General features: G+C 31.7%; 1 protein-coding gene across 1 annotated transcript in view; it reads left to right on the top strand.

The window, feature by feature from the left end:
• The window catches only part of LOC106469141 (gamma-soluble NSF attachment protein-like), a gene marked incomplete at its 3' end in the record, with an annotated part of 17,004 nt that extends 7,333 nt beyond the window's left edge, over positions 1–9,671 (top strand). Inside the window, exons 3-8 of the mRNA XM_013929603.1 lie at positions 293–377; positions 714–731; positions 1,172–1,312; positions 2,616–2,682; positions 5,347–5,417; positions 9,513–9,671. Of these exons, the coding sequence (XP_013785057.1) occupies positions 293–377; positions 714–731; positions 1,172–1,312; positions 2,616–2,682; positions 5,347–5,417; positions 9,513–9,671 (541 nt within the window). The remainder of the gene's footprint in view (positions 1–292; positions 378–713; positions 732–1,171; positions 1,313–2,615; positions 2,683–5,346; positions 5,418–9,512) is intronic.
• Positions 9,672–11,055: the final 1,384 nt, after the last annotated feature.

Genomic DNA, 11,055 nt, shown 5'->3' with positions numbered 1-11,055 from the left:
AGAGGTGAAGTAAAATGGACCCAAAACCCCATAAATATTAAGAACAAAACAATTTTTTCATTGGTATTTTTTAAGGAGAGAAGTTTAAAAAACTTAAAAATCTAGTTTTTATTTTCAAATATCTTCCAACAGATCTGTAGTTGCTTATATTGTTACTTTGCTTGACTCATAAACTTTGCTCTGAAGATTTTAATTTTGCTTTTATTTATATCAAGCATTTTCATATATGGACATGTAGAGGTTTTATTTAATGTAATGTGTGTGTATTTATGTTTGGTAATCTTTGTTTCAGCTACATGCTTTAAAGGAGCACGGGCTCTTTCAAAATGTAAAGATGCTCTTCTAAGAGCTGCAGATTGTTATATCAAGAATAATTCGTATCCTTTAAGTTTGTAGCATTTCAATGTGTTAGTCAGATAATAATTAGCTAGTTTGCAATTTGTTTTTAATAATAGTTTTTATAAATTGATGGGATGTTCTTATTTGGACTAGTGCTAAACTTGCTTAATATTGTGCAGAATGTGTGAAGTATGTAATGTAACACAATATGATGTTTTTAAATATTCTAGTTAACTTAAGCAATGTTCAATATTTGTGTTATTTAATCAAAATGTATTGACCTGATGTTATTATAAAAGTGATGATCCCTGTCTGTATGGGAGGGTGTTCAATAGCTGAAAAAATAAGAACCAGAATTTCCTTGACATTTTCAGTTTTTTCTCAGCTGCAAAGTAAGTACACTATCATGCTATTTGATAATGTAATATGTTTTTTACTACTACTAATCTGAATAAAGAAATTAGATATAGGTTAAGAATAACTACAGTGTTATGAAGCATTGTTATTAGATAAACATCAAAGAAATATGTTGAAAAAGTATAGTAAATTATTTTTAGTGTACTATTAGTATATTAGTATGTTTCACAGTATTAGAAAAATGTGTGTTAGTGTTCAGCTGAGGAACACCATGCTTTCATGATTGTTTTCTTTTTTGAGGTTTGTTTTTGTGGTACGCTATTGTAAAATACTGAACTAACAGCACAATGTATAGTTGGTAGGTATTAAATAAATTCAGTATGAACCTAAGAAACCTAAACAAACTTTTGAAACTAATATGAAAAAAAAGAAGATTGTCTTCCAGTCTGGTGAGTTTGAATTTACTGTATTTCAGGTGCTATGAACAAGCTGCCCTAATGGCAAAAGATATGAAAGATTACACAGAAGTTGTCACACTTACAAACCAAGCATGCCAGATGTTCAGAGAATATGGAACTCCAGATACAGCAGCCTTGTCAATGGAGAAAGGGGCCAAGTAAGTGGAAGTACAAAGAATTATGTAAGTCTGTTTAATAATAAGAATACTGTGTATATGTTATGATAGCAATTTGATTCAGAGACATTCTGATAGTTTCTAGGGTTGATTCTATACTGATTGGATCTAAAGTCAAACACTAGAATATGATTTATAGAGATGATCAGGTACTATAAATAAAATGTACAGCTGAGATTAAACTGGTGATACCTCATTGCTAGTAAAATAGAAAGAACTTAACATATGTCTGTAGTGTATTATGTTAATAAAGAATGTACGTCACATACCGTAATGTCATTACAAAACATGTTTTAAGATTATTGAGCATTATTTACAAATAAGAAATGTTGAACATGTTTTGGCATAGCTACATGCATTTGTAGAGTTAAAATTTTGTTAAATAGTATCTAGAGATGAACATACATTTATGCCAAAAATGTCCTTTGACAGTTCTAAGAAAACATATGAGCAAACTTTGATAGCATATAGAATTAGAAACTTATATTATTTAACAATAATTAGATGGGGAAGTTTAGTAAATCACTGTACCACTTCAGTTAAGTTTAAATTTGGTGACGAGAAACCCACTTTGAGACTAATAATACCTGATGATGACAAAACCTTGTTGAAACATTGTACATTTGCTGTTATGTTAAACTTATATTAAAGTTTTTCTTCATTACCCATTCAAGCCGTCTTCAGTTAAGTTTAGTAAATCACTGTACCACTTCAGTTTACTGTGTTGCAGATATTTTTAATCCTCAAAGTCTCTTTTATCTTCTGCTGTAACCTGATAAGGAAAATTTAATTTATACTCTAGGTGAAACCTGTTACAGAATCAGGAACCTTTATAATTATTATTTATCCTTATTTCACATTCTCCTTCAACCCTGTGCATGAATTTGCTTAACCTTAAGGCATTGTTAGATTTTAACTTAGAGGATTATGGCTAACATAGTTGTCTTGTTGGAAAACCATGAAGGAGGTTGGAGAGAGCATGAGGATCTTAGCATTGAAAGGTTTTCATCTTCATGTTGATTAGTTGATGACTGAATATGGTTTTACGATACCTTTGTAATTCGTTCATTCACTAATTTACAAAAATAATTATCCATCTTTTGTGTTTTATTTTTATTATTATGATGTTCAAATACATATTTTAAATGATGTAAACTTGTACATTCATGTAATGAACTGTTAGTTTCTTGAAAGTTAACCTAACCTTATTCTAATTCCTTTCAAGAAACTTTAAAAGCAATCCTTTTACATATTATAGTAAATTATTATTGTCTTATTTTCATAGAATTATAGAAAGCTATCATCCAGAAAGGGCTATCGAGATGTTTGCAAAGGCTTCTGAAGTTGTAATGGTTTGTAACTTGTTGATGCTTCTAGATTTATAAAACTTTAGTGTTTTTGTCAAAATTGTTATTTTTTAGTAAGTTTACACTCAAATTGTGCAAACAATTTTGTGTATTTGCATTACAACTTGAATCATTAATATGATTGTTTTCTCAATTTTTAAGTGGTCCTTAAAGCAAAAGCTGATTGCTCACTCAGAATTCAAAGTAAAATGGAAGTATATTGATGATAACAATAATTATTTGACATATATAAATGTTATGATGTATTCAGTTACTAGATATTCATATTTCTTGTACATATGACAAGACTTAGGGTGCATCACTGTGTTATGGTACACAAATTACACACACACACTATTAAAGCATTGTCATTTTTCTAACACCATTATGTTATGAGGAGAAATTGTTTTATCTTTTGTATTTAATGGTCTTTCCTAGACCACAGAATTCTCCTTTCAAATGTCAAGCAGTATAATTCTTGGTTCATGTTTATTGGCCTATAAAATATTTTAATTTTGCTGTCATTTTTGATAGATAATTAACATTATCAGTTTTTAGATTTTGTATATTTATTTTTAGTGTATAGGTAATTGCACATCCAACCACCTTTATAAAAAGAATTTGAAAATAACTTTTGTTTTGAACTCAGTTAACCTTGATCCATGCTGTTCCATCTATTCAGACTTTGTTAGATTTTTACTAATTCTTGAAGTTCCATTTTTCAACTTTTATTATATTAAATATATTTATATTTCTCTCCATCTAAGCCAACTCCTAAGGTTATTGACAAAGACGTTGTAATTATTTTGTTGATTAGTTATTCTGATAATTCATAAATTAAATATTTTATCTATCATATTATTGGTTCCATAATGCACATTTTAGTTGAGGCTTAAACTGAACTGGTAGGCTAAAGCTTAAAAAGTTTATGCATTTGTGTCTGGTTCTCATTGGTTGCCACAAGTTACTATGCTTGTATATCAAGCCAGTATGAAAGAAGCTGTCAGTATTTACAGATGTTATGAGAGCTAGCTTTATTTTTCATTTTAAAATTCCCCCATTGGCAATGGTATGTCTGCAGACTTACAATGCTAGAAACCGGGTTTCGATACCCTTGGTGGGCAGAGCACAGATAGCCCTTTGTGTAGCTTTGTGCTTAAACTACAAACAAACACTTTAAAATGCTTCTTATTTATTTATTTATTTGTAAACATTTTAAAGTTCTGTTGCTAATTAAGGTTGCTATGGAGAAGAAATTATGATTATTTGATATAAACAGTGCTCATCAACAGGAGTTAATTTTAAAATTCTGATTGGTTATTTATTGAAAACCTATGGTCTAATTGGTTGTATGTTGAAAGTCTTTTTGTATTTATTATTGTTTTAATGAAGTATCTCTGTTTTAAATATGTATATGTACAATCCACCTTAAAAGAACAATGCCAATAAAAGAGGTAAATCACTAGAACTGAATAACTGTGGAAACATGGCTCTCTATATGTGTGTATGACTATGATCATGTTCATTGTCAGACTGACTTTCTGGATGAAGAAAGTTTCTGCTTTGGAAGTAAGGAAAGATTGTTTTTAATTTGTATGTCAGTTATAATTGCTGGTAATTGTTTTGGAAATAGGAAGAAGATTTTTATTTATTTTGTATAGTTTGGTAGTTGTTTTAGGAAAAAAGAGGTTTTTTTTTAGAATGTGTATCAGTTGTTTAGTTCCTGGAATTAGGAAGAAGTTTTTTGAATTTTTCTTTAGGTTTTTATGCCAGTTTTTTAATGTGTGTTAGTTGTTTTGGGAATGGAAAGAAGTGTTATGTATCTGCTTGTTTGTTTGTTTCCAGTAGAAATTCTGTCCAAGGATCTTCAGCGATACAAGTTCTTTCTTGATTAAACCAGTTTATTCTTCCTCAATACAAACTTTTAGTACACAGAAGTTCCACAATCAGTACGTTTCTCGTCACTTGACAACATTTATAATACACACTATAAATCACAGCGATTCACAATCTCGATAATATCGCTCTCGATGAGTCAAAACACACACTTTACAGCTCACTAGCTCGAAACTAACAGAATCATAAATTACACGGAACTCAAAGTAGCTACTGCATTCTCTTTATTTATATCTGCTGGCTTTCTCTGCCAGGCTTATATACTAATGAAGAGAGCATCTCGAACACACTTGGACTTCCCCAATCATTCGAGAAACTCATCACACATGCTACCAGCGCCAGCAGCGTCACGTGACTTCCACTGTAGTAACAGAATATTTTTATTTAGATAGCATGTGAATTGCATGTTTTGTAGTGGTTGTTTTGGAAGAAAGAGGAAAATGTTTTACTTAAATCTTATGTAAGCTGTTTTTATAAGTTTTTTTGTTAGATTTTAGCTATTATTTTGGTATAAGCACAATCATGTGGTCATGTAGGCTGATTACAGTGTGGAAAAACTGTAATTTGCAAATAACAAGTAATGTGACATATCCATACCTACTGTATGGTGCATTAATTTACAAAATTATATGAGCAGACAGTAAATACCTGTTGTTTTTTATCCCTACTTAACCTTCTTACATTTAACATGGTTTATTAAATTGTAGTACTTTTGTGCAACTAGATATGTTAAAAGATTTTTAGCTTATTTGGACATGTATTTTTATTTTATAGCTTGAAGAACGACCAAAACAAGCTGCAGAATATGTTGGAAAGGCAGTGAGACTTCTTTTGAAGCTTAAGAGGTATAGTTTTTTAAGAACTGTTACAACCAAGACCTTTTCATGTGCTGTTAGTTACAGTTTATGTGTGATTAGTAGAAATAGCTCTCTTTATTGATGTCTGTCAGGTTTATATGTCTTGGGCTTTTATTATATATATATATTTTATATTACAAGTTCTCTTTCAGACTGCAATACTCATATTTCTACAGAATAATTAGCTAGTGCCTTGGTCAGGGATGGGGCGAATACTGGAGATCAGTAATCGAAAACGAATACAGGAAAAATGCTAAGTATTCGAATACAAATACATAGGAATATATTCATGAATACTTTATCAGGTAATATGCAATAATGATAAAACAGCAGACAATAAAATTTCAAAACTTTTATTTTATGAAACAAACTTTTTAGAAACTGAAACAAACAAAATTTGAACAAATAATAACATTTCAATACTTTTATTTTTCAGAATGCAATAATAAAGTTTTAGAACAAAAAAATATATTTTTAAAAGAGAGTTACAGATATTATAACTGTCCAATGTTCTTTATGAACATGCATCTTTCAAATGTCTTCTCAGTGAGGCAGCAGCGATCGGGTCTGAGGGTTTTGCCTCCGATGCTAAACAATCGCTCAATGGAGCAGAGGATGCTGAAACACTCAGGTAGCATTTGGCCAGTAAAGACAGGTTAGGAAAGTTTTTTTTCATGGAACTTCCAATAACCTAGAGGGTTGCTTTCTTCAGGAATGCAAGGATCATCAAGGTAAGTGTTAATCTCTTTATCCTCTGAAGATGAGGCAGCTGGTTTCTCGGAGGCAGCAAAGAAACTAAAGAGCTTGCTTCTTTTACGAGGGGAATATTTACAGTCCTCTTTTGATTCCATGGTTGTAGGATTATTTGTTGAGGAAACTTTCTTAACTTTTAGCTGCAGGAGCATTCAATTGTATTCATAGACCATGGGTGTAGTGAAACAACAGTCAAGTTTAAATCTGGGATCCATTGCTACAGCCAAGCAGAAAATACTTTGTTGAAACTGATTGATTCCTGGTGGTTGTGACCAGGTGGATGTGTCTTAAGTTCTCCTCTCAAGCCTTTGCATTTCATCTACCTTTGCAACACTATAGCAAAAAGTAGAAAGTTCTTTTGACTAAACCTTCTGAACAGCCATTTATATTACGCAAAGAATATTTCCTGCTCAAGATGGATGTGGTGTCCAACTTATATTTCTTGTTTGAGGTGGATGTGGTGTCCAACCGAGTGCTACTTCATTTAGATTCCTCTCCTCTACCAGTGGGAAATACACTCCATGAAATTTTCCCTTTCTATTGCTACAGCCAGGTTTCAATACCCGTAGTGGGCACAGCACAGTTAGCCCATTGTGTAGCTTTGTGCTTAACTACAAACAAAAAGATTTATTGTTACAGTCTCAGAAAGGAGCTCACCTTTTTGATTTCTTTCTTTACATTGGCTCTTCTACCATTTTTTCAGTGTAGGATTCTAGCTAATTGTTCTCTAGAAAAGTGAATACCATAGTCTGAACTTAACACTTTCCATTTCCTGAACCAACCTCTCCACAGAACCACCAACCCTACCTCCCCACTTCTGATGTGTCTGCTTGTAAAGAATGAGATTTTGGTTTGTGCAAAGTGCTTAAGGGGAATACTGTGCAAGGAGGTTGTGTCACCCTCCTACTTTTAGAGTGATACAGTCTAATGTTGCTTGCAACATAGACTAACACAACACACATTATTATATGCAGGAGTTAGGGCTCTTATAGCAGCTTAGCACATGTGCAAAAACTTTTCACCAGTAGCCCTGAGACACTAGCTAACTATTCTGTGGAGAAGTATTTCAGGAAGGAAAATTTGAACTTTTACGAGTCTGATTTTTCATGATAATTTCATTATTTCACTACCATATTGAGGGGTTTAAAAACGAATTTTTTCTTTATCAGCTTCAACTGGATTCTTGTTTAATTGACAAATAAATCACAGAGGTTATAAATAAAATGTGATAATTTTCTTCAGAAATTAAAACAACTCTAATACTTACTTCACAATAGTTCTAAAGCCAGTCCAGAAGTATGCTGAAGTTTAATTTCCTCCCAGAACATAAAACAATTATGTTCTGTGGAAACAGTCGTGTTCTAAAAACTCACTCAAGGTTAACAGAGCTAATGCTTGACAATTTTTGATTTCCTAACTTACTAAACTAACTGAACTCAAAATTTTAAACTCTCAATCTGGTAATAGTAATCTTTGTTATAACATCATTATATTAACACTTACTGTGCTTTCTCGTAGTAACACTTTCTGAAGGCTTCTTGTTCTAGAAACTTCAAGAAAGGTCTCCTGGCACCAGATGGGTCAGTCTTAATCTAAGTGACCAGACCTATGGTTAAACTTGCAACATAACAAGATGATATATATATAGTGTTTGTTTAATTGCTTATACCAAAACAGTATTTAACAATGAAGGTACCACCAATTCCTTGCCTAGAAACAATTTACAAATACATTGTATTCCAAGCTATATCTTTACATGTGTGGAGACAGTAAGACTTTCTATATTAGCAAAACGAAATGCCATCTGATAGTTAGAGCCAATGAACATATGGGAATTTCCATGAAAACACAAAAAACGTTGAGTAACTCCTGTGTTTCCTCAATACGCCAACACAGTGAAGAAGTAGGACACGAACTTATCAAATTTCAGTATCCTTTGCAAAGCCAACACTGATCTGGAATTACTGATTAAAGAAACTCTCCACATCAAACAGCATTCTCCAACCCTGAATAACATGAAGTTTTCATTTAAATTGCACATTCTTTAATATGTGCATTATTTTTGTTGTTACTTCTCTACTTTCTGTGTGTTTTTGTTTTGATTAAATTATCATTAATGTAGCAGTGTGTTTTAATTATTTACTTAGGTTAATCCAAATTATGATTAACTCTATTATTGTCACAAAATGATCAACTAATCAAATTATTACATCAAAACTTGCGTGTACTTTTCATTTATATTTATACAATTTCAGTGTTGTTGCATGAGTAATCCAGTGAAAATTATTTATATTACAAACATTTAATTATTTGAATTGAAATCTTGCAAACAAATACAAACAGAAATAGTTTTATGTTTTTTACTGTAAAGGGGCTATTTAATTTATGCTGTGGTTGGACATAATGAATACACAAAGTGTAAGCTCAGAGAAAACTCTGTATAATACCGTGCTTACATTTTACTTAGACTGTGTGATATTCTCAGGTACACTGATTTACCTTTTGGCTGGTAACTGCAAGTAGCTAAAGGAATGATCAGGAAACCTTTCATGGAGTTAAACTTGGTTCTGATTTTGAGTTGAAGAAAAAAGACAGTGTGTGTGATGATGTGTAAAGCAACATTTATTCCACAAGACAGAGACAATGGACAGTGCATATACTGGAGATCTTCTCTAGAGATTCTCTTATTTTTGTTTCACACTGAGATAAACATTATCTACAAACTTTTATAATGCCTTCCCTCTTATTGTGCATGTGGTACCCACATCACTGTTGGTTATTTATTATAGAAAATATGGGAGGATATATCATCAAGGTATCATGTGAGTCACCAGTGGAAAAGTTCCTTGTCAACCCTTACATATTGCATTCTACTTCACAGCAGCCAGTCTTTCCCACGAGAAAATGCAGGTGACACCATAGGGAATGATCCAAAACAATAGGTAGCAAGCGTGAAAGGAAATTAGCCACATTCCTAGACCAACATTCTGTTCTCAAAACTACACATACATGGTTAAAAAAGTTTATGTATAAAAACCGTTGGAAATACTTGGTGAATATTTCATGTTCATCTGATTGACTAAAGAAAACATGAAATACTACTAAATATGCTTTTGCATATCACAACTGTAAAATTAATACAAGGTTAACAGAATCATCTTTTTTTTGATCATTTACTTCCATCTTAATTTTTTTATTATTCAGTGTACAAGAACATTTAAGTTGTAATTTATATATCTGTTATAAGTACCTGAACTGTAGAAATATTGATTATTTTTGATGGATTGATCATTTTTGTCAAATATTATTTCATGTAATAATTTATTATAGGTATGATGAAGCAGCTGAGATGATGAAAAAGGAGCTTCAATTTCATTTAGAAGGAGATAATCGACCTGGTGCTGGACGCCTTGTTGTGGCTATCGTTCTTGTTCACTTAACTAGGGATGATTATGTGGCTGCTCAGAAAGTCTTTAAAGATTGGAATGGGTAACTATATTTAGCTGCTTCTTATAAATGATTTAGTTTTGAGATATCTAAAGCCCTATATCCTTTGAAAATTTAGTATTAAATGTGTGGTTAAAAAACAATTGCAGCTACACAGAATAAAACTAGTTCCTAATCTTTTAATTATCAGCATGATGACATTATATACCCACAGTTTTTTTAGAACAAGTCATTTTCAAAATTGACTAAATATTTATGAAAATGTATCAAAGAATGGTCATTGCTGTGGGTACAATTTGGTCCAGTGCCTTGTGATAATTGATAAAAATGAATAATTTCTTTCTTTCCACACAGTGTGGATGTATTATGTAAACAGTGAAAGAGGGCTAACATAAATCATGTTGGCCATATACTCCTTTTCGATATACTGGAAGTAGTTGAGTTAATCCAAGGCCTGTACTTATTACGACTGTGCACCCAGAAAGTAAAACAAATAGAGGAATTTACAAAAGCAGAAGCTTGAAACATCAAGTTTTTGAAGGGTACATTCTGGTGATTTGATAATTGGTTGCAATTCCCTAGCAACTTGGTTATTTTACTGCATATTTTGACAGTTTTAAGTGATGAAAACATTTTCATAAAAGTGGATAATGTGTCTCTACAATTACAAATCTTATAACTAGCCTAAGATGATGTTAATGTTTTGCCATAGATGTAGTTATCTACCTTATTCGATGATATTTGTTATGTTTTACTCATTTAGGAAAAAACTGATAAATTATCAAACTACAAATTTAAAGTTCATTTCTTGTTTTATCATTAAAATAATAAATGTTATTAGCTGACCTATTGAACACATTTGTGTTACACTTGCATTGATTTAAAAAGTTCATAGCTCCAAGAATAATTAGAAGTAAATTATATTGTAAGTTTTCATTTGATTATTTTTTAAATTTGTGTTAGAAAGCACTGACCAGTGAATTATGAGCTTGTATAAAAAAATCTAGAGTTGAGTTTGTACTCTACAGATATGTAGAACATCACCATTGCTAATTATTGTCCTTGGCTACACTTTTCATTAAAGCAGCCATTTCTTTTTTGTCTCACAGGTAAATTAACTTTCATCTCCAAATATCTCCAATACCTGGTCTATTTGCTATTATTAGTTAGAATATCTCCAGTACCTGTCCTGTTTACTGTTGTTAGTTAGAATATCTCCAGTACCTGTCCTGTTTACTGTTGTTAGTTAGAATATCTCCAGTACCTGGCCTGTTTACTGTTGTTTATTAGAATAGCTCCAGTACCTGATCTGTTTACTGTTGTTAGTTAGAATATCTCCAGTACCTGATCTGTTTACTGTTGTCAGTTAGAATATCTCCAGCACCTGGCCTCCTTACTGTTGTTAGTTAGAATATCTCCAGTTTCT

This window comes from Limulus polyphemus, unplaced genomic scaffold, assembly GCF_000517525.1.
Source record: "Limulus polyphemus unplaced genomic scaffold, Limulus_polyphemus-2.1.2 Scaffold3322, whole genome shotgun sequence".
Lineage (NCBI taxonomy): Eukaryota > Metazoa > Arthropoda > Merostomata > Xiphosura > Limulidae > Limulus > Limulus polyphemus.
This window is presented reverse-complemented; position numbering and strand designations above follow the sequence as displayed.